Source organism: Coturnix japonica, chromosome 3 (assembly GCF_001577835.2).
Source record: "Coturnix japonica isolate 7356 chromosome 3, Coturnix japonica 2.1, whole genome shotgun sequence".
NCBI classification, from domain to species: Eukaryota; Metazoa; Chordata; class Aves; order Galliformes; family Phasianidae; genus Coturnix; species Coturnix japonica.
In genome coordinates, this window is record NC_029518.1 from 1889526 (window position 1) to 1915801 (window position 26276).

The 26276-nt window shown below is 42.1% G+C and overlaps 1 protein-coding gene across 3 annotated transcripts in view; it reads left to right on the top strand.

The window, feature by feature from the left end:
* VPS54 (VPS54 subunit of GARP complex) overlaps window positions 1-26234 on the top strand; it is a 39024-nt gene extending 12790 nt beyond the window's left edge. For all 3 annotated transcript variants that reach the window (XM_015856553.2, XM_015856551.2, XM_015856555.1), the window contains 19 exons: window positions 256-290; window positions 1404-1535; window positions 3665-4050; window positions 6289-6415; window positions 7364-7471; window positions 8325-8380; window positions 10013-10109; window positions 10584-10918; window positions 12045-12174; window positions 12613-12794; window positions 13563-13675; window positions 14981-15044; window positions 16039-16144; window positions 18379-18466; window positions 19943-20064; window positions 20178-20258; window positions 22980-23087; window positions 23816-23910; window positions 24971-26234. In XM_015856553.2, the coding sequence (XP_015712039.1) occupies window positions 256-290; window positions 1404-1535; window positions 3665-4050; window positions 6289-6415; window positions 7364-7471; window positions 8325-8380; window positions 10013-10109; window positions 10584-10918; window positions 12045-12174; window positions 12613-12794; window positions 13563-13675; window positions 14981-15044; window positions 16039-16144; window positions 18379-18466; window positions 19943-20064; window positions 20178-20258; window positions 22980-23087; window positions 23816-23910; window positions 24971-25076 (2471 nt within the window). In that variant the 3' untranslated portion in view covers window positions 25077-26234. The remainder of the gene's footprint in view (window positions 1-255; window positions 291-1403; window positions 1536-3664; window positions 4051-6288; window positions 6416-7363; window positions 7472-8324; window positions 8381-10012; window positions 10110-10583; window positions 10919-12044; window positions 12175-12612; window positions 12795-13562; window positions 13676-14980; window positions 15045-16038; window positions 16145-18378; window positions 18467-19942; window positions 20065-20177; window positions 20259-22979; window positions 23088-23815; window positions 23911-24970) is intronic.
* The last annotated feature ends 42 nt before the right edge of the window (window positions 26235-26276 follow it).

Sequence of the window (26276 nt, forward strand, 5' to 3'; positions counted from 1 at the left end):
CAGGCCTTTAAAACCTTCAAGGATGGAGAGTGTGCAGTGCCTCTGGTCAGCCTGCTTGACTGTTCTGGTGATAAATGCTTTCACATTCAGTCAGAGCATCCAGTGTTTCCATTTCTTACTCTGTCACCTGTCTACTCGCTGTGAGGCATGAGGCACTTCTGTTCTGAAAAATTCCTTGTAGTATCGAATAGTGTTTAAGGAGTTGTTTTCAGTTCTTTGCTCATGAATGACTACCTGTGTTTTGCTTAATTTTAGATAAATCCAGGACAGATCTGGAACAAGTACCTAAGGTATGGTTTCTCTGAACCCTAAGCTTTTATAAGAGTTTCTCATATAGAGTCTTTAATGCATGAATGTACTCTCTTGTACGTGGAAGACTTGTTAAAGTTGAAGATCTCTGGCACTTAGAATTTACCAAAATGAAGAACAATCTGTTTATTTTGTTTATTGTCTTTGTTTTGTTTCCTGTGATCTTGATCCTGAAGTAGATTCCTGTGATCTTAGAGTACAAATGCCATTTTAAAAAATCTTTAATAGTTAAAACTTCAGAGCTAGGCAAAATTGGCCACCCTGTGTTTCAGGAGGAAACCAAAGTGCTTGGCAGAAGTTTGGATGCTACATATTGTGTACAAATTAGCAGTAGATTTGACTCCTTGAATCCTCAAGTAAAGCAACTCTGTGCCAATTATGGATGTAGCTGAGCAGCAATCACTGCAGTGTTTGAAGTCCCCTAAGCAAAAATGTCTGAGTGTAGTAGGATGCCATAGCCTGTGTTGAATCTATTAAAATTACACTTCATAAACCGAGAAAGGGATAGTGCTGTCCAGCCAGGTGCCCTAGCTCTATAGTTGTTTGTCAAGTGAAAATAACACAACCGAGCCCTTCAGTGACTAGTACATTTGTGGTAATGTGCAAAAGAAGATGGGCTTTAGGCTCTGTTCCTTCCCAACCAACACTTGGTGCATGTGAGCAGCTGGCTGCATCTTCAGCCTGCTACAAATTAAGGCCCCAGCAATGAATATATCAGCAGTAAGATGCCTCTGCTATCGAGGAATATTTGCACTGCACCTTTAGGGATACGTGTGCAATTTAGTGTTACCTATGCTTTCATGCTCAGGATGTTTAGGTCATATTGGATGCTTGATAATGCAGGTCATTTTGGAGCTCCCTTCAGATTCTAGGAAGATGATGCTTTGTCAGATCATGCAAGCTTTTAAAGTATGAAGTGTATCAGTTGTAGGGTCTAGAACTAATTTGTCTGAGTTTATAAAAGAGAATTAGACTTTTGACAAATGAACAAATAAAGTCATTGTTAGTTTTGTGAACCAAGATGTCTCTTAAGCTGGCAAGGAGTACATACAGATAAGAGAGATGCATTTATTTCTTCTTTTTCTCTGTTTCAGATTTTTATGAAACCAGATTTTGCCTTGGAAGATCCCTTAACGTTTAATGCGGTTTTACCATGGTCTCATTTTAGTACTGCTGGTGGAAAAGGAAATCGTGATGCAGCTTCCTCCAAGTTACTTCAAGAAAAGGTAAGAATCTGATACGATGTGTTGTTACTCATCCTAGCTGTCACTACAAAGAAACTAGCAGTCCAGTCCACTGCTGCTGTCTTGTGCTTGTTGTTGAGGTGTTAGTGTCGTGAACTTTTGTAACTTAAGTTTTACCATAGAATCATAGAATGGCCTGGGTTGAAAAGGACCACAATGATCATCTAGTTTCAGTCCCCCTGCTATGTGCAGGGTTGCCAACAACCAGACCAGGCTGCCCAGAGCCGCATCCAACCTGACCTTGAATGCCTCCAGGGATGGGGCATCTATGGCCTCCTTGGGCAACCTGATCCAGTGCGTCACCAAAATCCAGGTCTTTTATACGCCAGGAGCTTTCTCTTCTATTTTGTTATCAAGTCATCTGTACTGATTCATGTTTGCATTTCACAATGGACTTGGATGTGTTGGAGAGCAGAAAAGCAGAGCTGCTTCACTCGGAAACATGAGTCCTGTCTTATGCGTTTTTTATGTTAGGATTATGTAGTCAGAGTAGAAAATAATTGAAAAGCTATAGGAAATCAACATAATTTTGGATTCTGATGTAACTATAATTTTCCTTCCTATTTAATTTACTAAAGCTTCTAGGAGTTAGCATTAAAATAAATAATTAAACAAAACAAGAGAGGTGCCTTAGGAAAGAAATAACACAAAATCTTTCGGAAGATGTCTGCAGATCTCCAAGAGTTAGTGTTCCTGCTTTCCCTCCAGGTCAGGGGGAAACAAGCAGGCTCGGCTACAGTGTAGCTTGCTCCTTCCTTGCATGCTCATGATACTTAAAGGTGAACTCTCGGAATGCTACTTTGCAGTTTCTCACTGCAATTGCTGTGCGATGATGAAAAAGCTGTGTCAGGCACCTGCTTGGAACTTGGGGAGAGTTTCGGTGCTTGGCTGGAAGCAGCAGGATGGATGCTCAGCAATTGGAGTGAAGGAGGCCCAGAGCCCCTGTTGCTGCAGCAGAGTGGAAAAATAAGGCTGTAGATAGCTGTGTCTGGTTGCAAAAATCATATATACTTATGTTATATATAAATTATCATAAGAACGCTTCCCCTGATTCTTGTGTCACAGCCTGTCTCAGCTTCTCCTATGGGCTAGGTGTGTCACAACTGATTGGTAGAGGATGTTTGTGCTTTAAATATGTTATAAATATGATGAGTTTATATGCTACGTAAATCCTCACTGTTAAAAGTATGCAGGATGAAAATAACTGCATAACTGACTTTTTTTCCATCTCTGGATAGGCTTTTTAGAATCCCAACATGAGGTTTGAGAGCTTGGCACCTCTTAGAAACCAGGTCATTTGAGTATTAGCATTCGGATGAGCATTCTAATACCTCAGTCCTTTGAGTTTGCATATTCAGCATGAGCCAGAACACAGAGCTTTTACAGCTCAGATAATCAGGCCAACCCAGTGGTCTGGTAGCATAATAAATTTGCATTTGTTCACCACGAAGATCTTCAATCTCAGGTTCCAAACATGTAGGCCTTTTTTGTCTCTGGCAATCCCATAGTGCCAGTGCACATGAAGTAACTTTAATAACAGCTCAAACTGGTTGGCAAAAAGCAACTGCAGCCAGAGATCTCCTGAGGATTCTTCTGCAAAGATGATGCTACAACCTACTATCTGAACAGAGCCATTCCAAAGTAATTCCATCAAGCACAGTCATGTTGCATCTTTTATCAACTCAAATGACTCTCAGTACATAGCATATTTGCACACGTATGCTGTTCTTACTTGCACGCTAGTACTGAGAGCCATCTCAAGGTTAATGGCTGTGTTGTAATGGTGCCAGCATGCAGCCCGTGCAGTACAAAAGCTTGGGTATTTTAAAACTATTTGTCATGTCATTTTCAAGCAGGTTAGGCATCAGGTCAGCCTTCCCAGGGTGATTATAATCTTATCTCGAAAGAAGTGAACAAGCTATACTGCATGGTTATTTTCTTGCTACTCTGACAAAGGGTTTAATGGAATATCATAGCGTTTTTGATTGCTAGCAAAGTTTTCATGATGCAATAAAACATTTTAGCAGTACTCTCAATGTATAGTTTTGCATGGTGATGAACATGTTGTGCCATTGCAATGCCTTTTGATTTCCCTTCCATCCTCTTTCCAGCTGAGCCATTATCTGGACATTGTGGAAGTCAATATTGCTCATCAGATTTCTCTGCGTTCTGAAGCATTTTTTCATGCAATGACCTCTCAGCATGAGTTACAGGACTACCTCAGGAAAACCTCCCAGGCTGTAAAATTGCTTAGAGAGAAAATCTCCAAAATTGATAAAGTAATGTGTGAAGGCTCTCTTCGAGTTTTAAGACTGTCACTCACCAGAAATAACTGTATAAAAGCATACAATAAACTGAAGTTAATGGCTACTGTGCATCAAACACAGCCCACAGTACAGTTACTGCTGTCTACTTCTGAGTTTGTTGGAGCTTTGGACTTGATAGCAACAACACAGGAGGTGTTGCAGCAGGAACTTCAAGGCATTCACAGTTTCCGGTAGGTAACCATCTAGGATTTGACTAAAATGTGAGCAGAGCTAGAATGTGTTGCGTGTGTTTTGCTGGCTGAAGGGGGAAGATATACCCAAGTTTCCTTATTCTTAAAGGACACAGTATAACATACAAGCATAATGTAAGTATAGCATAAGCGTAAGCATGAGTATAGCATTAAGTCTAATGCATGTGCTCAATACATTTTATATTGATACATTTTTAGTATTGAAATGCTTTATACTCCTTTCTTGTCTCCAGGTGGTTTAGGAGTGTGGGGTCTGAACCTTCATCTTGCAGGGTTTTGTAGCTCAAAGATGAGAGGTGGTTTCCAAGCAGTGATCTGCAGTCCTGATGCACACTGCACCCCAGCTCTTACTGCAAAGCTCCATTCCTCAGCCCTGTCTTGACTGACAGACCTTGGCACATGCTGGTAGGAATGTTCAAGTACCATGTGCTGTGTAGGTCCTAGCTCCAGTGTGCCCTTGTGCTGGAAGGAGCTTTGCAAGCAAAAGCCAGTGCAAAGCTATCAAACCCAACGGCTTAAAAAGTGGTCAGATGACAACTTGTTAGATAGGATGTGTTCAGCAGCGTCTGCTCTTGGGAAAAGCTGTATATTACTGTCTGCTTAGAGGGAGCTGTCTGCTTAGCTGAGTTACTGTTTCATTTGGTTTTGAGGTTGCATGGTTCCGGCAGCCCAGTGGTTTCCAGTTTTGTAATAAAAACATGGCTATTGCTCAACAACCGTACCGAACCATGGACATTCTGTGCTGACAAGCACATCTTGAATCAGCCAGAATGACCGCTGCAGAAAAATAACCAAATTTTAGGTAGAAATTAACTCAGGAAGAAAAAAAATAATTACAAAAACCAAACCAAAACAACTTTATAAAGGCTAATGTATCCAGTCGAGTGATGCTCGTACATACATTGCTGATACTGAGTGTTCTTCTGCTAACTTGTGACTTTGATCAGAATTCGTTTGGTTATGCAATTGAATAACCTGAGTTATGTGCCATGTCAGCAGAGAGTATGCTTGGCACTCCAAGACTATGCTGTTGTTTTGAAATTGTAGTTGGGTGTGGGATGTATTTGCAGGCCTGTAAAAAGGCATTTCTGTGAATGGTGCCTCCTTGGTTGGTTTAGTAGAGGTTTAAAAAGAACAATAAATTCAAAAAGTAGTGATGCAAGTGGGAAATGTCCCCTTTGCCTTGGCTGGTAACTATTCAGAAAGGTAAGTAACATCACTCCTCATCTCCACCGTAGGTGCAGTGCTGTATCTAACAGCCCCAGCATGGTTGCTCCCAAGTCTTATGGTGGCCTCTGTTCATTGCACGGCTGGAGAAATAGTGTGCAATGAAAAGGTGGAGATCTTTAAACTGAGTCACATTGCTAAAGTAGTTCCCTACGATAGATTACACAGGTAGGCATCCAGACAGGTCTTGAGTATTTCCAAAGAAGGAGACTCCACCACCTCTCTGGGCAGCCTGTTCCAGTGCTCCATCACCCTTACCATAAAGAAGTAACATCAGTGAGCAATGCAGTTTCAACCTGCCTCTTTAAAGTCAGGAATTCCCTACATTGTAGCTGGCACCTCTGAGGTTCTCACTTGGAATTTTACTGCAGGTCTCTCTAGCTGCTCATTTCTAAAGGCTGGCCAACGTTTCTGATGTGAGGAACTACCTTGTGGCTTTGTATGCAAACAGTCTGCAAAATGTGGTTTAAAATCTATGATACGTGGCGGGGAGGGGAGAGAAATTAATTTAGAGTGGTATAAAAGTGGCAACTTTGGAAACTCATCTGTGTTCTCTGACAGCCATTCTGTCATGTAAAGCTGTCCCTGTATCTCAGCCACATGGAGTAAATCTCCTGTGACTGTATCAGAAGTTTGAATGCCGGAAATGGAAGAACCTGATGCACTAGGTGCATACAAGCGTGAAATATTCTTGGTTCTACTTCACTTCATTGGGAAGAGAGGGTACTCAGCACCTTCCAAAGAATTCTTGCTTCCATTTTTAACCTCCCATTAATATTCAGGTCTATATGTTTTTACTGCAAGATGATGTTGCCTCTGAAAAATGCATGGTTACAGCTGCTCTAAGAACCAGAAGACTCGTGCTTCCCATTAAGCTAGCACTGATTGCATGGAAATTACCTGCTGTGTGGTTATTTTCTTCAAATGTGAACTAATGATTCATTTTCAGGTTGATTATGTAGCTTATATCTCAATGGCTGTTTTCCTTAGGCACCTTGGCTCACAGCTCTGTGAACTGGAAAAGCTGATAGATAAAATGATGATTGCAGAGTTTTCAACTTACGCTCGCAATGATTTAAATAGACCCCTAGAAGATGATTGCCAAATTCTAGAAGAGGTATGTCTCTTATTGAAATAAACTGTCTGATGAGTATGTCTGCATCTGCAACATCCTTAATTAGCATCAACTAATTGATTCAGTAGCAACATTGCCATTTTATGTAATTTCTCATTTAAATTAACCCCATACCTTTCTGTACTCGGTCTAATTAAATAATTGTAACTAACCGTATGGAAACATGATCCAGTGCTACTTTATTTGTTAGAAATGATTGCTTCTCTTTTAAATGTATGGTAAGTTTTAGTTTGGGCACTTGATGAACTTCAGCACACAGGTGGAAAAGAGCAGACCCTTATAGCTGCTTGGCCATAAAAATCCACTTTTGTGGCAAGGGTTGTGTGCTGTTTTTCTTCTGTCTTTCTGTGCACTCATAGGTGCTTGTATCAAGCATATGACTGCCCTGAATGCACGCTTCATTTGCAGGGTGTATTCCTTTGAAGATCTCGAAAATGAAGCTATTGTGATGGCTTTGGAGTGCCTGCACTGTTCTGCAGTAATTGCTAGCTCCTGTGAGCTGTTTAGCCCTGTATAACGGATGGGTTTTGTTACATACAGTGAATGGCAGTCATGTTGAAATACTCCCATTTCTTGCTCTACCATTTCTTCCCACCTTCAGGCAGCAGTGTGTCACTTCTCACTTGTGCTGATGCAGTTGTCTTCAGTGTCATTCTGGACAAGGAAGTGTTAAACTTAAGAATGTGTTTCTGTAAGCACAGTTGGATGAGCACAACTGAGGAACAGGAATGAAAGAGGCTGGGAGGAAGGAGCTCCTTTAGCTGGTACTACCACAAGAAGCTTTGTACTGTTCAGTCATGGCATTAGTCTGGAGGCACTGGACTGGTGTAAATTCTGTCCTCAGTGTGTTTGATTCGTGAACTCTTTCTATTGCTGCACAGTTTCTTGTTCTCTCCTTGATATTTTTAGCGTATTTCTTTTTCTTGACAGGAAAGACTTGTATCACTAGTATTTGGACTTTTAAAGCAAAGAAAGCTAAATTTTTATGAAATATATGGAGATGAAATGATCATTACTGCAAAGAACATAATAAAACAGGTAAGCCCCCAAGTTTTTGACTTATCCAATAAGGCTGCCTCAATCTCTTAAAAAAGTTTGTTAAAGTGGGTAAGAACTGCTCAGATGTTTTTTGCTGGCTGATGGTCTCATGTTTAGGGAACCAGCAAGCATTAGGGGCTTCTGGAAGCACAGAGATCTGTTTGCAGTGAAGACTTGATGCAAGGAGTAGGCAGCCTGAGTATGGCAGAAGATCACAGCATTCTCTGTGTGATTACCACTGTTCTGAATCCACTGGCTTTAGCTTAAATTTGTTTTATCTTTTAGCATGCAGTTTTCCCAAATGGCATAGCTTGTCATAAGCCCTAAAAATAAGGGCCTGCTCATTCTGTGCACATCTGTTCTGGGCCTGGACCTAAATTCACAAGGTGCATGGTAAGACCAGGATTAAACCCACTGTACTGTGGGTTTAACTGATAGTAATATGAAAAGAAATGGGTAAACGAATCACTGTAAGACAAAAGATGCATTTGGAGCAAAAATCCATTATTCGTGAGACCTAAAGAAGTCGGCCTGTTCCACATGCGCTGGCTGAAAGTGGTATCTCTAAGAGTCATTTGAGGAAAGGCTGCAGTGTAGCAGTAAGCATAGAGAAATCTAGGAATGGAGGCTCTTGATATTTTCCAGCCAGGTGACTGGAAGGGGGGGGTTGTCCTGGTTTTGTTTGGTTTTATTCCTTAAAAAAACCACATTATTAAATGATACGAATATGCCTTTGCTTTGTTTTTCTTTTTCCTTATTTAATATGAAGATTACTGTGCATGCTATGAAACAAAAGCAGCAGTTAGAAGCTAAGATCTTTTTTGTTGTTGTTTTTCCCCTTTAAATTTGACAGTGTGTGGTTAATACGGTATCGCAGATAGAAGAAATAGATACAGAAGTGGTTGTTAAGTAAGTATCCAGCTAGTTGTGTTGTTTTTCTTTAATGGTGGGTGGGGGATAGGAGACGGATGCTTTTAGCACAGATAAATTAACCATTCTAATTTTATATTAATTTCCATATAATCAAGGATTCTCCTTTTATTTCACCTTAAGCCTCTGCTCCTGTCTGCCTCTTTGAAAAACTGCATATGTTCTTCTGCTCATTCTGTCTCTAAAGTTAGAAATTGTTCCCTTAAATTTAACTTTTGAAATAAACATTAAAATTCTCTATGAACCTCCCTGCATGCAGCCTGAACTGCTGTGTCTAGGCATGCACTTCTTAACGGTGTGAAGGTGTTCCCTGTTTGCGTTAAAATGTGTTGGTAGTTTCAGTACACTGCGTGTGAAAGGAGCTACCCGGGCAGAGGTCAAACAATGCCAGCACGTAAGAAATGGGTACACGAAGCCCAGCGGAGGCAAATGCCATGTCCTGCAGCCAGGAGGGGGCAGCCCCTCACAAGATGAGAGGCAGAGGCTGGCTGACTTGGAGCAGATTTGTATGGCAGGACCTGTGGGTTCTCTGGGGGGGAAGGTTGGCCATGGATTATGAAGTGTCCTTACAGCTGCAGCCTGGGCTGTGTTAGCATAGCTAGCAAGTCGAGGGAGATAATCTTTCCCCTCTGTTTTGAGGCTGCATCTCGTTGCTGTGCTCAGCTTTGGACTTCCCAGTGCAAGAAAGGCATTGAGATTTAGTGAGTGAAAGAGCTGGGCAATCCTGGGGAGTGGAAAGCTCAGGGGTGAGGTGCCTGCAGCTGCACCATGGGAGAGGTACAGCTGAGGTGGAGACAGAGCCAGGTTCTTTGTCCAGGTATGCAGGGAAAGGGCAAAAAGCAGCAGGTACAAGAGAAAGCAGAGGTTGGACGTGGGATCTCCAGAGGGCCCCACCAGCCTGTTTTCCTGCAGCTCCACGACTCACTGGGATCAGCAAAGGGCTACCCTGAGGAAAGCCAGAGCAGTTGAAAATACAAAGTGAGCAGCAGAGTCTGCATGGTGTTCGTGCTGAGACTGAAAGACTGGGCACAGCATCACTTTTAAACATTGAAGATTTATTTGTTCACCATTCTCCAGTGTTTACCATTCTGTGCTTGGATCCTAACTCTTTGTTGCAGAGTTTCACTTCTGTTCAGTCAATGACTTTCCTGCCCTCTGCTACAAACAGCTGACTTTCACTTTTATTAAAGTGATCTCATTGCAATGCAGCAAAATGAACTTAATAACACAGCTGTTGTAATACTTGCAAGGTATTTTTGTTTTTCCTTGTTGTCTCATTTTTTGATTAAAATAGTATTAAATCCACAGCTCCTCCTTCATGGTAACACACGCTTATCTCTGGGAAAAGAGCCTTATGCCCTAGAAAAGCTAAAGTGAGGCTTTTGTTTCTCTAGCATGATCTATCTTTCTGTGCCTTCTTCTCCATTCCACTGCACACGCTATTAATCACGACAGTATTTCAGGTGATGTCTGTTGTCTTGCTAGATAAGTCTATGCAGTTTTCGTTACAGTTACAATTCCATTTAGAGCTTGCTTTTGTTCTTGATGTGCCGGTAGTCAGCATGGTTAGTAAATATTTGCTGTTTACCAAATACCACTCTCTTTTTTTAGGCTTGCAGACCAGATAAGAATGATGAATTTTCCTCAGTGGTTTGATTTATTGAAGGATATTTTTTCTAAGTTTACTATCTTCCTCAAGAGAATAAAGGTAAGGCATTAATTTGCCAAGATTTTCACGTAGCTGGTTCAGACATGAGATAAAGTTACTTTCCATTTGAAGTTTTTTTTGATGATAGAATTCAAACTAGATTGAAAGGAGGGATATGTGAATATCACCATCCAGGGTAAAAATGATTAGTGCCAACAAAGAGAGCGCTGGGAAGGAGATAATACCTCTTGTAGCCTGATTGCATCCATCTCAGGCTGCTGGGGATTAGGACAGGACTTTTGTATGTGTTAGATTGCTCCAAATGAGGTTTCTTTCACTGTTCTCGGAAACATCTGATATAGGTTACCATCAAAGGCAGATGGGTCTGCCTTTGAATGCTAATTGCACGGCAGGAAATAAAGCCAGGATTTAGTCAGATTTTTGTGGGTAAAAGAAAATCTTTTCCTAGTGCGAGTGTACGGTACAGGGTTTTGGGTCTTTTTTTTGTGTAATGAAAGTTATATTTGATTCTAGGCAACGTTAAATACTATCCGTAGCGTGGTTCTCTTGGTTCTAGACAAGAACCAAAGAACCAGAGAACTGGAGGACACCTTGCAAAAGAACTCTGTGAAAGACAGTCCCGTGGACACAGAAGTGGCTTACCTGACTCACGAAGGCATGTTTATAAGCGATGCGTTCAGCGAGGGGGACCTCCCACTTGTAGCAGCTGACACTACCTCTCAGAGAAACACTTCCCCCAACAGTGAGCCCTGTAGCAGTGATTCAGTCTCTGAACCAGAGTGCACTACCGACTCTTCATCCAGCAAAGAGCCAACATCGTCTGTTACTCCAGGAGGAGTGGAGATGATGTGAGTACATGCAATACCTGCCTCAGCTGTCAGGAGCAGGGTGTTGGGAGCTGGGGGTTGTGTGCAACGAAAGGTACGTTGAGGGAATGTGCTTTTCAAGGTAAACAAAGTGGTTATCCACCACCGTCATCCATATAGACTGCCACTGTCCCTACTCAGATTTGTTTGGTTAGCTTTGTTTTCACCTCTGTATATATAGTGGCACAAGGACCAACTCACCCTGTGTTGGGAGAAAAACACAACATGAGAGGAGTCCACGGAGTTAGAGTGAGGAGAGAGGAAGGAGGAGGTAGCAGGATCTCAACTGGTCTGGAGAAGTTAGCTAAAAATATACCACACAGATGGAGCTCTCAAGCAACAAAAGAGTTCCTAAGTCTGATTGTGAAACTTTGTTCAGAAATGGACTTGCTTCACCCCTTCTTTGTTTTCCTTTGTACCTCTGCTCCATGTTTGGAGATGGGCATTTCATTACACAGTCAGGGTGCTGCTCGCCCAGTTGATGTGCTGTTGTGTCCCAGGCTTTCTCCCTCTTCTCATGCTGTCAGCACTAGCAGCCAGGCTAGACCAGAAGATTGTTATCTTAACTGGTTAGGTGAATGGCAGAGCTGTGCTTATGTGCTTGCTTCACAATGATAGACAAGCCACAAAGTTATTTTAAAAAGCAAGGCTTAGGACCCTGAAGGGTAAAGAGGTAGCAGAACGATGGCTGTAAACTTCAGTCAGGAGAGCACAGGGATTTATGGTAGACCTTACACCTGCACTGGGACTAAAATGCTGTGTTTATCCATCATACGTTTGTGATGCTCGAATGTTACGGGAGCTGGGTGATGTTTAGGTCAATAAACATCAGTATTTATTGTATTAGTAATGGTTGCATGGTTTTTTCCTTAAGTAATAGTAATTTGGATATTAAAACAGAATATAAGGACAGTTTGGTTTTGTGTTTGCTTGTCACAGGGACTGATGTGGCATTGACAGCAGCTTAGATGGTCCCATCTGTACAGAGTGGCTTTGGTGATTAACTATGTTTGACAGCTGCTGCAAAGCTCTTTCTTCTTTCAAATTGTGAGCAGAAACACCGTTTTCTATGAATTGATGTTCAAATGAATGGTTCTGTCATTTTTAGAATCAGTGATGACATGAAGTTGACTGAACTGGAACTGGGCAGGCTGGCAAATAATATTCAAGAGTTGTTGTATAATGCTTCTGATATCTGCCATGATCGTTCAGTCAAGTTCCTCATGGCAAGAGCAAAGGTAAGGAGTTTGGATCAGGCTGCTGGTGGAGCTTCATCCTCAGTGCGAAGTTACTACAAGTTCCTGGCTTAATGAGTAATCCTGAAATTGCTTTCCCAGTTGGTAGTAAGTAATTGTTGTCACAGTCACTTGATGTTAATTAATGCCCGCAGCACCCAAGCTTTAATGTATCACATCACTGTAAAGTAACATGAGTTTTCACTACTTTTCTGTTTAATATTTTGACTTGCTGTCTTTGAAGTTCCATGAAGAGAATGCATGATCTCTGACAAGACAGCTGTTTGTACTGCAGTCTCTCTATACTCTGTCCCATGTAGGATAAAAGAATGTGCCTTTAAAATACTGCTAACCCTCAGATGTACTGTCTAGTTGATTCTCAACTTCTCTGAATTTTTGTGGTGTTATGTCTCCTTACAATACGTGTTTCTTTGCATACAGGGTGGCTTCCTGGAGAAGCTGAATTCCAATGAGTTTGTCGCTCTTTCTCGCTTGATGGAAAGCTTTATCTTAGATACTGAGCAGATCTGTGGCAGAAAAAGCATGTCCTTGCGAGGAGCACTTCAAAGTCAAGCCAATAAATTTGTGAATAGGTTCCATGAGGAGAGGAAGACAAAGCTAAGGTATTTCTGTGTAGAAGACCTTCATGTTCTTACATGCATAATTTTTATCAATTAAACACCAGGGAAACACAAGTCTTTCATGGGAAAACGCTAATCTTCATTGCCTGGATCACTCATAACTTAGTTGTACTTAGGAGGGGCAGGCTGGGCAGCCAATTTAAAACACAATTATTTTCAACTGTTTTAGGTTTTTACAGCTTTCAGAGCAGTTTCTTTAAACTGGATTGTTCTATAGTTAAGTAAATAAGGACAGCTTGTAGCTACAGGAAGAACTCAGAAGTGGTGTTGGAGGATGGGGTTGCTTTATTTCAGGAGTTAGCTGGTGAGGGAAGAACCTCCAAGAAAAAAACAAGGAAAAAAACAACCCACACACCACAAAAATCCAACCCATACTGGGAAGCAGTCTTCCCAGTAACACATACCAAGTCCCTTTGTTTTCATTCATCATAAGCATCAAAAGTTCCAGTGTTTCCACGTTGTTTCAGTGGCAGTGATCTTGTAAGGACTTTTATTACTTACTGGGATTGACTGTGCTCTGTGATAGTTTGAATAAACAGATCTCTGGGCCAAAAAGGTGTTTTTCTGGTTTGCTACTACTAATCATCAAGCACTTCTTTCTAATAATAAAGTTTGATGATGTAACACATTGGGCCACTGGCTATTTTTATATTACTATAGGTTTGATTCAGCAGCAGTACAGGCAAGAGAAGTGTCTGGACAGGGTGTTTTGTTTTCTCATCCTCCTTTCTTTTGTCTTTGTAACTTAAGCCTGCTCCTGGACAACGAGCGCTGGAAGCAAGCTGAAGTTCCTGCCGAATTTCAGGATCTCGTTGATTCTGTGTCAGATGGCAGAATTTCTCTCCCGGAAAAAAAGCCATCAGGTATGTATCTTGCAGTTCTACTATTAGTGGAATCTAAACGTGTGATCCACAGACAGTGCTGCTGAATGTTGACGGATGTATTCTGCTCTGTGCTCGTTTTCTGTAGCATGACTGGGGCATCAGAAGGAAGGAAACAGATGCTTTTTTTTGTGTTAGCAGTGTTGAAACTTGGGCTGACTTCAAAAGTTTATTTTTCTTTCATTTGAAAACCCATTTAAGTGTTAGCACAGGAAGGGAGTTGTGTTCCCAGTAGTATTCCCAGTGTAAAGGCTTAGCTTACAATCCATGCATAAATTTAGTCTTTCATTGAAGTGCTGCAAGGGAACAAGGAGTATGTGCATGTGTTCAGTTTCCTTTGTGTTATGAAATGCTTTGCACCTTTCCACTGCTTTGTCTGCCAGTTGTTCAAGTGAAAGACTGCATGTTGTATGGCCACACATGGAAGTGAAAACTTACGTACATTCAGTTATTTACCTCGACACAGAAACCTTGTTTGACCTGAAACAAGTCACTTTTTTCTCCTTGTGCTTTGTCTCCCCACATGCACTATGGGAATGCATAATGTATTCTTACCTCGTGGGGATTTTCATCTTGTATTGCCGCGATAAATGTCTGTGAACAGTTAGAATGGGGAGATAGCTTTCCCAGAGGGGAAGGAAGATGGCAATAGGTGAGAATACAGTCATGTTGTGGTGCAGAAGCCCTGTCTGCCCCTCAAAAGGAGTGCAGAAGGGATGGAAGGTTTTGCCTTATACCTTCCATCCATACCTTAATACACAAATCATGGAACACAACTCCAGTGCTTGTCAGCCATTCCTCCTAAAGAAGCTCTTGCAGCTTTCTTCAAGAAGACAGGAAACTGAAGGCATCAAATTTAGCATGAAACACTGCATAAGTAAGAGCTTCTGCTGTGAAGCCTGAGGGAAAAAGTGGTTTGAAGGTAAAATATTAATATACATAGCAAATCACTGGAGAATTTACAGTAGAAATCCTCATAGCCTTTTCTGCTTTTTCTTATTGTGTTTCTAACCTGTTGTATTTGAAGTTTCTAAATCTGTAATGACTGTGGGACTTTGGGGGATTTTTGATGTCAAATCCCATCTGTATTCGAGTAGGTATGACCAGTGAGGTTGCTTATTAATTATAGTGAGTGACCCAGTTTTTTAAATGGATCAGTATCCCAAAGATTGATTCACTGGTTTCAGACCTGAGTGAGGGGATGCCTGATTTCTAGAAACCAGCTTTTATATTTAATACTAGTTCTTAGTTGAACTCATCCTTTTCCTTTATTGCTAAAATGTTTAGGTGCTGAAGAAAGGAAGCCAACTGAATTCCTTATTGTTGAAGGACAAAAATATGCAACAGTTGGGTAAGAGTTACTTTTCCCTTAACAGTGGGTTAGTTTGGCAAGTGTTTTGGGCTGGAACTGTGATGAATACTAATAGCTCTAGCAATCTTATTTAAGTAGAAATAAAACCTTTCCTTGCACAGATTAGTTTCCTTTTAGTTCCTGACCAGCTTTCAAGCTCTTCTGTATTATTAAAATACTATTTCTTCTCTGAAAGACAAGGCTGAAATTTATGGTTTCATTTGATTTTTGCAGTTTTGTCATGAAAACACTTGTTCATGGAAAATATAGATTTATTGTCACAGCACATTGTTTTTATGTCTCACAGTATAGGTCGTCTCTGGCAAAGTACACAAGCCCTCTACTGATTGATTGCTTATCTTACTCAGAATGAAAAATAGAAGATGAGGGCTATCTCAGAAGCTGTAATCCATATTTCTTGGTAGCCTGATTGCTTTGAGTTTGAAAGTAGTTTCTTGTAGCTACATCACAGATAATTTAAAGTACGTAGTACTCCCACATTTCTTTCATTCAGAAGCATTCTGTTTCCAAAGATGGAGAGGCTTAACTGTTAAATATGCCTGGAGGTGTTGGGTTTTTTTTAGGAGTAAAACCTGGAACATGGCACTTTCCAGAGTCCTAACATAATTTACCCCAGACTTAAAGGGAAAAGTACTGATTTACATAAAGTCTTTGACCGGCTCTTGTTTCGTGAGTTGCTTCATGATGATGTACCATTGTTCAATTAGAAGCAAGCTGGTGGTTCAGAACTTCAGTGCCAGCCTACTGATATCACTGCAAAAGAGAATTTCAGGTCAAGTAGGAGCATTTGAACATGCTTCAAAGGATGAAGTCTACTCAATAAACTGTGTATTTGATAGTTAATCTCTGCTCGTTTGAAGCTTTATTTTTAGCTCCGTGGACTAATTGTCAGTATGACTGGCCTGCTTGTTTTTTTTTTTTTGAGATCATCTGTGCACTGAGGTAACGTATTTGGCTGTTTCCTCCCTTGTAGGACAGTATTGCTGTTAATAAGAATAATCCTCGAGTACTGCCAGTGTGTGGATAACATTCCTTCCATCACCACCGACATGCTCACCCGCCTGTCTGATTTACTGAAGGTATGAATCCAAATGTGCTGTCCGTGCCAGTTGAGAGTATTCAGGGCAGTGAATTTACTGTAATGTTTCATGTACTTTTACAACTTGATGAAAATGATGCAAATTATCAAGAAATGATTGCATTTTTTACTGTGTCATAAGGTAGGCTTTTAAGCTAAGGGTGCTGAAGGTGCCATGTGCTGTGTCCAGAAGGCTGTTGTTCTTCTCGTTCACCAGGGATGGTTTGAAATCCCACCTTGTAGTGTTTGTCATGGCTGTCCATCCTTCATGCAGGATGTAGGATTAATGCTGCTGACAAAGAAGCAGTTTGATTCCAGGTGTCATGGAGATCTGTCTGTATTCAGGAAGGGAACTAGTCCCTCGATTTCTACAAGTCAGTAGAAGCGTGAGAAGTAGCATGGGATGAAACTGCTGCTGAAAAGTGTAAAGGTATCAGAGACCAGGCCTTTTTTCATTCCTTTCTCTCTAGAGAGGAGGAGTACTGGCAGAGTATATGCTGCAAGGTGATACAAAGAAATGGTGATAAAGGGAGTACTTTTATAAACATAAACCAACATAAAACCTTGGTTATATATCCAGAGCTCACCGTTTATTTATTTCAGGGTTTTCACATCTGTCTTTGCCCACAATTATTATATCAGGTATTAGAGTTCTGAACATAAGGATGATGGATAGAAGGCAAACAGTCTACTCTGCCAAAGTATGTTTTACATAAAGGGGGCTGAAGGGGATGGAAACATACTGGGGAGATGGGCCTTGAAATAGTATCCTTCTGTTAGTGGTCATTATCTGAATAACCAGATACAGGAATGGTTCCTGTACTCATCATTTGTGTTCATCCTCAAACCTTCCCTCTTAAATGCCATTCAAGGAGAACTTAGTCAATCCAGGACTGGGGATGTACCTCTTTTTACTAAATCTGCTGCTTCACACAGGACTTGCAGAACCTTTGTGAAGGCAGGCAGAACAGCAGCAGCTGCCTCAGACTTAAGCACCTTTGCATCTGTGTTACTTCTTTCTGCCTTCCTTTTCTTGTTGTAGCTCGAGATAAATGATTCATGTTTTATTGCTTGGTATCCAGGCATCCAGTTTAGTTGTAGTTCCTGTCTCTGTGGCAGCGAGATGACCATCAGAGAGGTGACAACTAGCAAAACCAAAAGCACATTTCTTTATGCTTTGGACAAAATAAGTGTCCTTACAGCTCACTACTGTTTATTTGAAAACTTTCAAAGCTAGCAAGTTTCGAAGGTAGCAAGAATACTCTGTGATTGGAAGCTGTAAAGTGGTTCCTGGATGATGAAACTTTGTCGCTCTAAACAGAGTGAAATGACACCTGTGAGTGAACAAAAACACAGTCATCATCACTGGAGTTAAGCTGGCACAAATGAGAAGGTTTGCAGCCACGCTGCCAGAATGCAGAAATACTTTCCTCCAAACAGTCACAAGGAGGAGGTGTTGCTCTAACCTAAGTTAAATACCTCAGAGGGCTGAGGCTGTGTAGGATATCTGTCTTTGGCTCGGTGGCTCTACTTCCAAAGTCCACCAGGAGGTACAAGAAAAGATCCTGCTTTTCAGGAGGAAGAGAGGAAGTGAATGTCAAGCAGCTGTGTTCAAATGTGAGCCCTGGAATTCCTGCTGTCCCTTTTGAGCAGGGGTTGGGACTACAGGAATGTTTTTTCCATCTCTACTGCGTCGTGCAACCCAGCGTGGGATGTCTTGGGTCTTGAGCTGGGCCAACAAATAGAATTCCTAAGACAGAATATGCTAAGAGGAGCTCTCTTACTGTCCCAGAGAGCCCATTGGCCTGTGTCTGTTTAATAACATTTCTCTCTTGGAGCTACATTAGAAAGGTCAAGTTATAAGTCTTTAATATACCAGGAATTCCTCTACTCCTGCTTTTTGGCGTGACTTAACATTTTCTGTATGACATTTCTTAGATTTCCATGTTCTGTGGTGTAAGTAACACCAATTCAGCCACCTCGGCAGTAGTGAGATTGATACTTTCAAGTTTTCCTCTATGGTAAGCAGCATGAAAGGTGTGGAGCCAGAGGCAGAAACTCATTCTTCTGTTCTCCATTCCTGTATTATACTTTGTCCGTTCTGTTGTAGCTGTTAAGATTTTTATGTAACAATGTAGTTTTAATACCAGTATTTTTACTTCCCTCTGATGAAGACAGCGAATATATATACACAGCCAGCATATGTTTTCATTATCTTTTTTTAATGTCTCATAGTATTTCAACTCTCGAAGTTGCCAGCTGGTGCTTGGAGCCGGTGCACTGCAAGTTGTTGGGTTGAAAACAATCACTACAAAAAATCTAGGTATGTGGTTCTGTATTTAAGGCATCAACTGTTGTACTCCTGCCTATCAAAAAATAAAATAATCCACTAAACACTTAAAACATAACACTAAACACTTATGTTTGTGTTGGGGTGCTTTGTGTGGAACACAAGGTGATAAAGCCTTGCTTACTTGAGGGTGAAACATGTACGAAAGCTAACTGCCTGTGCAAGAGATGCATGAAAATCCAACCAGTCCCTTCGCTGTCTTAGCTGAATGCTGTGAGTATAAAACTCCACTGTGTTGGGTGAGGGAAACAGGCTGGCAGGTTTGCCATGAAAATGTTCTGACTGTGGGAAGCTGCAGTTACTCTTCCAAGGCTGACTCTGGTGTCTATGTGCCCTGTGTAGTGCTTGGGTCTGGAGATGGGCGGTGTAGGCAGAGGGTGCAGCCAGACACCAGCCTCCCCCAGTGTTTTGCTGAGCTGTGCCATCCTGTCTGCCCTGTGGTGCTGTTTTGGAACAGTGCGTCCACAGATTCCTCCTGTGGCTTGTAACCACGCTTCGGTGAAGCACAACATGATCTCAGTAGGTGGCCGTGAACCAAATAGCAAGTCTTTATGTGGTTGAGTGTCTTGGTGCAGTGAGGTAAATTAGAGCTCTGTGTGCTGAATCCAAAGTCAGATTTGAGCTTTAGATTGTGCAACTATTCAGCAGAGTTTACGTGCCTAGGCTGCTCCAGCTGAAGCGTGGCAGTGCTAAATGCACAGCTTCATGCTGCAGGGAAGCCTGATGATTGTACTCAATGAACCCCTCCTCCATGTTTTAAAGTGTTTCCTGAAATGAAGAGCCTTTAGCAATGGGTTGAGGCAAATGCCTCAACCTCCAGTTCCTATGTTTCAGGGTGCAATGATTACCAGCTAAGAGATCAGCTTGAGGAGGGTGGGATCAGAGGCTCCCCTGGAGCCAGCTCTTGGCTCCAGACTTGGCCAGCACAGAGACTATGCTGACACCACCATGTTCTGCTGCTGGCTCTGACCCTGTGTGCTCAGGAGTAGCTCAGTGCTGGGAACCCTGAGGGCACTCAGGCAGGAGCTGGTTCCAAGCAGTTTGGTGCTGGCAGGGCAGTGTGTTTGTGTACATCGCTTGGGGGAGAAACATTTTTGCCTTGGGAATGTGTCCATTGAGGTTAGATAGCTGCTGAGTCAGGTCTTCTGGGATCTCTGATGTCTGCGTGTGCTCAGGGCTCCAAATGTCAAGTAGACACTTAAGGCCCCTTGTAAAACTAGTCCCTTATTCTGTATGCTACCACAGCTGGGTGTAAATAGCCAGGTGCTAGTGTAGCCTTTTCACTGGGTAGGCTCCTCCAGTGGAAATAAATGCTCACCTCCTTCCTTGTATTTTTTTAAAGCAGGTTACATTGTGTTTAGATCTACCTTATTAAAGGAGGTGCAGTCTATACAGAATGACTCTTCTTGTGTACTAATTGCTTTTCCTCTCTCACTTCTGGATTTACAGCCCTGTCTTCACGTTGCCTACAGCTCATCGTACACTACATTCCTATTATCAGGGCTCATTTTGAAGCTCGGCTGCAGCCAAAGCAGTTTAGCATGCTCAGGCACTTTGACCACATTACAAAGGTAACTCTTTTGACATTTCCTAATTAAGCAGGAAGTTCTGCTTCTTAGCTGTGCTCTGAAAAATACGAATGTCGTTAGATAATAAATAAAATCTACTTTCTCTCTCATTACAGGATTATCACGACCACATAGCTGAAATCTCAGCAAAGCTCGTTGCCATAATGGATAGCTTATTTGACAAGCTGTTATCCAAGGTAATGATTTACAGAAATAATTAGACACTAAATTGCTGTTGGAGGTCTCACTGTGCAGCGCCTTGTTGTTTCAAACGAAGTCTTAAACTTTCTTCATCAGTTGTTGGAACTCTTCTATATACACAAAGCTCTGTGTTGCACTCATGCGTTTGTCTCAACACTTGTCACATGGGCCTCATTTGTCTTCCTCCTTCCTCCCCCCAAACTGTTTCTGTACCAGATGTGATTGGGCTGGTGCAGATGCTTTGCCATGCAGGAACTGAAGTGCCCTTCCTCTGGGCAATGCTATCCACAAACAGCTCATCTGCAGCCAGGCTGCCACCTCTCCCCAAAAGCTGGCTCCCCTTCCCTTAGTTTCCTGATGGTGCCTCATTTCCTGCAGCTGAGGAAGCAGAAAAAACTGCCTGGGGGGAGGAATTTTCCACAAAGAAGGATCAAACCATCAGTAGGTCTGTAAGCCTGGGGACTGCAAGCCTGCACTTAGAGGGTCCCACTGTGTGGCAGAAATGGTAGCTCTGCCATTAAATGCTCTTAGTGTTTTATGAGTGTCTGTCAACTGGACTGATCGGTCCTGGGCAGGATCCAGTTCCTGGCTCACCTAGAAGTAGAGAACACTGCGCTCCTTGGGGCCGTGGAAGAGACTGCCCTGAGGTGGGGTCTGCTGGGCCTGCTAATCTGGTGGAGAAACTATTAAAGCTTAGCATTTGCTTTGGGTCTAATGTGGGTCTTATGCTCTTGTTGTGCTTATGCTTGTAAAAAGATGCTTATGGCCTTTTCTAAATACACAAACAGTGCTCTGTTCCCTGCACAAAATAGAAGTTCTATCAAAAATGTCGCTCTTTGAGCCCTTTTTTGTCATCTTCCTCTTGAAAGTGAAAGATAAATGCAAGAATTTTGGTTACTAGTACTAACCAAGTTAGCCCACAGAATGTCATTAACACTATTTTTGTTTTTGATGGTAATTATTAAGTACCCATCCCCTGCTGTCCTTCCATCTTTCCAGTCTGCTCACCTCTTGTGAGCTGGCAGGGTAAAAGAACTGTGAATATTCCTGTATTTTAAAGGTCTGAAAGGCTTGAGTGAGAGTGCCTGGCTCATGTGAGCTAATGCAACCCACAGAGGACAGAAGAGGATGCCATGTGTTGGTTTGCCTCCCTTCCTAACATGTCCCATAATCTGGTTTATCTTGTTCCTGCGGTGATGAAATCTCAGCACTGAAGGCAGTGAAGAACATAAAAAAAAAAAAAAAAAAAAAAAAAAGAAAGCTTGGAAAATTTGCAAATGGGCAAACTATGTAACCATGTCAGTATCTTCTTTGAGTGACTTATGGATGGATAAAGTGGTCATCTGCTTTTAAGTATGCAAATCCAAAAGGATGAGCAAGTGAGTTTCATGGCAGGGCTGTGTCTAGTGCAGTTTAAAACCAGATTGCACAGTCTAGAAGGCACGCTGCTCGGAGCAAGAGAAACAACTTAGCCCAGTCGTTAGGCTGCTGGCCTGGTCCTTGGCCAGTGTGAGATGTTGCTTTAGTTTCTCTGAGCCCATGGAGCAGGAGCCGTGCTCACACCATCCCAGTGCAATGAGGCCGTGTGCTGTGTACGGATCCTGGCATCTCTGTTGGATTTGGCATGGAGTTAAAACAAAAAAGGGTGGGATAACAGTTCTAAAAACCTCTCTTTTAAAATTGATAAGAAAGGGTGCATGGTCATGGAAAAAACCCGGGTGGAGTTCTTAGCTTCTCTTTCTGCCTTGTGACTATCTGGAAAGAAGAGCAGTAAATCTGTCTGATCTCTCATGGTATTACCTGCTCTTGACCTTAGCTGGAGATGAAAATAGGCAGCTACTCTCAGCGCTGGGTTCATGTTTCCTCCTCTTGCTGCTGCTACTCTGTCACAATGAGGAGTTTGTCTGTAGTCCCGCAGGAGCCATCGCTGCAGCTTGCCAGTTCCCTTTGGCTTTGTACTGTACTGGTGAACTGTAAGTCACCGGTTGCCCAACTCTAATGTCTTGAGGCACAATCCCGCGTGCTGTGCGAGGAGCAGGGCCCCTGGAGTACTAAGCACTGTGTTTCTGCTGCTTCTCCTGTTAGTCATTGGTTTGGCTTCTCCTTAAAGGCTTTCTCAGACCTTCCCATTTTGTTTCCCCCGTTTCATCTCCCACTCAGGCAAGCTTTGTTCTCTTTCCCAGTTCAGACTAGTATACAAGCGAGCATCTCCTCCTGTTTCTTAGTCCTAATGAGTCAGCTCTTCCTCTGAATGCTGCTGGAGATTGCAGAGGAGACCACGGGTGTTTAACCCAGGCTTATGCCAGCACAGCCTCTCCACCAGCAACTGAAGTGCTGGCATTGCTGCCAGCATAGTTTTTCCAGGTACTTCAAAAATCACATTCCAGTCTTCCCTTTCCAGAGCAGAGATGCAGGTAATCATAGAGGAGTAGATTCCTTTGGTGGTGATTAGTTAGAGATGAAGGTGTGGAAATGTTCAGATTTCATCCTGGTTTGAGTGTGTTTACAAAGCAGGAATTGCTAAAAGACGGATTGTGGTGATGGTCCTTGGGTGAATAGCACCATGTTGTGCCCAGTGCCCATTTCATTTGTGGTAAGTTAAATGAAATTCATGATAGCAGCAGCAGCGCAGAGATCCTGCTGGCTGTTGGAAACTCTCCTATATAAGCTGTTCTACAGGGACAGAACAGAGTAACTAGTTTTGCTTTTCTTTCCAGTATGAAGTGAAAGCTCCTGTTCCTTCAGCATGCTTCAGGAATATCTGCAAGCAAATGGCAAAGATGCATGAAGCTATATACGACCTCCTTCCTGAGGAGCAAACTCAGGTGAGCGTTACCTCTGAAGCCTGTGACTCCTCTCTTGCAAATGCACTTGCACTCCATAACAAGAGAGACTTCTGCTTTGTCTGCACGGGGTGGGAATCTTTGAGCTTTGGCAAAACCTACACACAACCCTTGCTAGGAATTCTTCTGTCACACGCTGCTCGAAGAGGGCGGGTTCTGAAGGTTCCAAATGTATTACGCAACTAGATTGTACCAGATGGCCTTTCTCAGTGTTTTGCTGCAGTTAGTGCTACTGCTTAGATTTACAACTAGAGTTGTAAATCTAAGGACAGGAAGGACTGATAGAGTTGCTGAATGTGCTGAATCGTAGTTTCTCTTTTACGCTAAATTAAATGTTCCCTTCAGATTGCTTTGTGCACTTCCTCTTGGAAGAAGAAAAAAGACTCTAAATGGTTATAGTGCAGGAAAAAGGTGAATTCTTCTAGCAGTTTCTGGGTGCTTCAGACAACAGGGGAGAGAAATAAATAAATAAATAAATAAAACTGTCCTTTAAGTGCATCATGTAAGAGATAAGCAAGAGTGTATTCTGTCCTGTACGCAGTGGTATATTGTAGTGGCCAGCTAGACTAGGAGGAGGAAAGCCTGACAGATGGGAAAAGCACATGAATTGCATGAAAGAAACGGAAAGTTAGTGGGGGTTCAGATGTTTGCAGTGTGTTCTCTGTAGGCAGTGGGATGGCTCCTCATTCGGTTTGGTTTGCTCCTTCTAGATGTTGTTTTTGAGAATTAATGCAAGCTACAAACTTCATCTGAAGAGGCAGCTGGCCCACCTCAATGTTGTCAATGATGGAGGACCTCAGAATGGGTAAGTATCCACATTTCTTTTTTATACCGATGAATTTAAATGGGCGAGCGTTGTCTTACGCAAGAATTTATAGGAGAATGCAGCCACGCTCCATGTTTCAGTTCTCATTTGGAGCTTTTTACACTAAAGGCACAAAGACTTTTGCCTTTTCTTACTAACTGTGAGAATGCAGCAAGCTTGCTAAGAGGTCGGGGGGCTGGGTGTTGAATTCAGCCAGCTTACCCTTGTGCAGTGAAGCACTGTCTTAGGTTGAAGAAGTCAGAGAAAGAAGAGCACCCAGGGTGTGTTCTTGGCATGTTTCATCTGTCCTGAATCATGTGCTATCATGTCTTCATGCTGCTACCTTCAATCTTGTGTAATCCTTGCAGCTGGAGGGCCTAAAAGGGCCCCCCTTCTAAGAACAGGATCCTCTGATACACCAGCACTGCATTTCCCAGCACAAACACCCTCCCATCAGGGGGGTCCCTAATTTCCAGCTGGAAACGGATGCCCCAAGTCTCTTTCTTTTACAGCAGCATTTATTTCCTCTAGAATATGCTCCAAAGTAGTTAAGGCCAGTTGAGAAAGAAAATACCAAAGAAAATACCAAACTTCACTGACCTAGGTTTTAATGTGCTTTTCTGATTCTCATCCTGCCTCAAAATGCTTGTTTTTGTAGTAGCAGTAACAGTTGAGCACTGTTCATCTTGGTTAATTCTTCGCTATGAAATGCAACTTTTATTCCTACTTGCTGCTGCTTTCCAATCAGAATACCGTGGCTGTGTTTCTATCACTTCCTGCTGAATTATTGTAACTTGCTGTTTTATCTGCCTTCCCTAACAACCAACTTTTATATCAGGCAGTAATTGTAAGTTGTACGCTTTTGCTCTTGCAAAATAAACCTTTTCCAGAGCATTGAGTTTTGAACTGATACTTAACGTGATTAATGCAAGCAAAGTATTTAAAGGTGTATTATTGTAACTTTTTGCCTGATTTATAAACAACCTCTGGTTGTCTTTCTGAAAACTGGTGGTAGATTCGTTAAGCTCAGCTGCTAACCTTGGTGCACGTTTCAATGCAGACTGGTTACGTCAGATGTAGCTTTCTACACTGGGAACCTTCAAGCTCTGAAAGGCCTTAACAACTTAGACCTAAACATGGCTGAAATTTGGGAGCAGAAGAGGTGATAATCCCCCGGGAGCAGTCGCTTGGCTCTGACAACAGACCGACTTTCTTCTAAGAAGCATGACGACTGTGAGATGAATACTGAAGAACAGAGTCCAAAAAAGGACACTATTGATAGCTGGGGAAATGAGGCTCAGAGGGATCTGCAGGGAGTGATCTCTCGGTGTCCTTCAGCAAGAAACAAGTGATCAGCTGTCTGTGCAATGTTTTTCGTTCTCTCTGGAAACAGACTCAGGTTTCTTTGGACCAAATCCAAAAGAACACATAGCTGTAACACAGCTGTAGTTGTCTAGAATGCTCTGTATATCTTTATATTAAAAAGATGCTTTGCATTTCTTCTAGTGCAATGGAATTCACATGGTGTCCCACCTTATTTAATGATGGTACAACATAAGAAAATCTCGCAGTTGGAACTCTGTAGAAAATTTTTTTTCTCTATAAAACTATACTGTTCCAAAATCTATTTTTTTACAGAACTACTTTATATGAATAAATGTCTTTTGCTTGCATATAGGATTCAGAGTTGTTAGGGAGCAGTCCTGTGTCAGGGTATTTCTCACAGCTGAGCTTCACACTGCCGGCTCAAGAGGAGACTTTCTAAAAGTGGGCCCATTGACCGAAGCCATCACTGCAGGATGGATCTGTGGTGCATTGATTGGAACCTGAAGGAAGTAAAAAGGCTGATGTGCAGATGGCTTCCTGCAGCTACCCAAAGGCTGGCTGGGCACTGCCACTTACACTAGGGTAAGTACAGTGAGTTTTTCACTATTCAGCTCATTGCTCCCCCCTTTAAAAGATAAAAACAGCTGTATAGAGACAGAGGAGGACACAGAAAACGGGGCAGGAAGCGTTTTAAAGTTTTTAGGCTGCTCATAAAAGGTTGTACCCTTAAGGAAGGTGCAAGAGGTTTGGTTGTTTTTTTTTTTTTATACTACCTTTTAAGACTGGATGCTGCCAGTACAAAGTAAAAGTGCCTGTGTATTTCACCTCACACCTCTTTACCTGAACGGTCTGAGTGCCTAACCCTGTGATGATGATGTATGATGGAATTGTCTTACAGTGTGTGTGTGTGCCTACGGTTTCTTGAGGCAGGCATGCTTATCTGTTAGCCTAACAGATGTCATTCAATTGTCAGTCAAAAATAAAGGTATAAAATCACATTTGTTTTTTAAAGACCAACTTCTTTAATGATACATACCAGT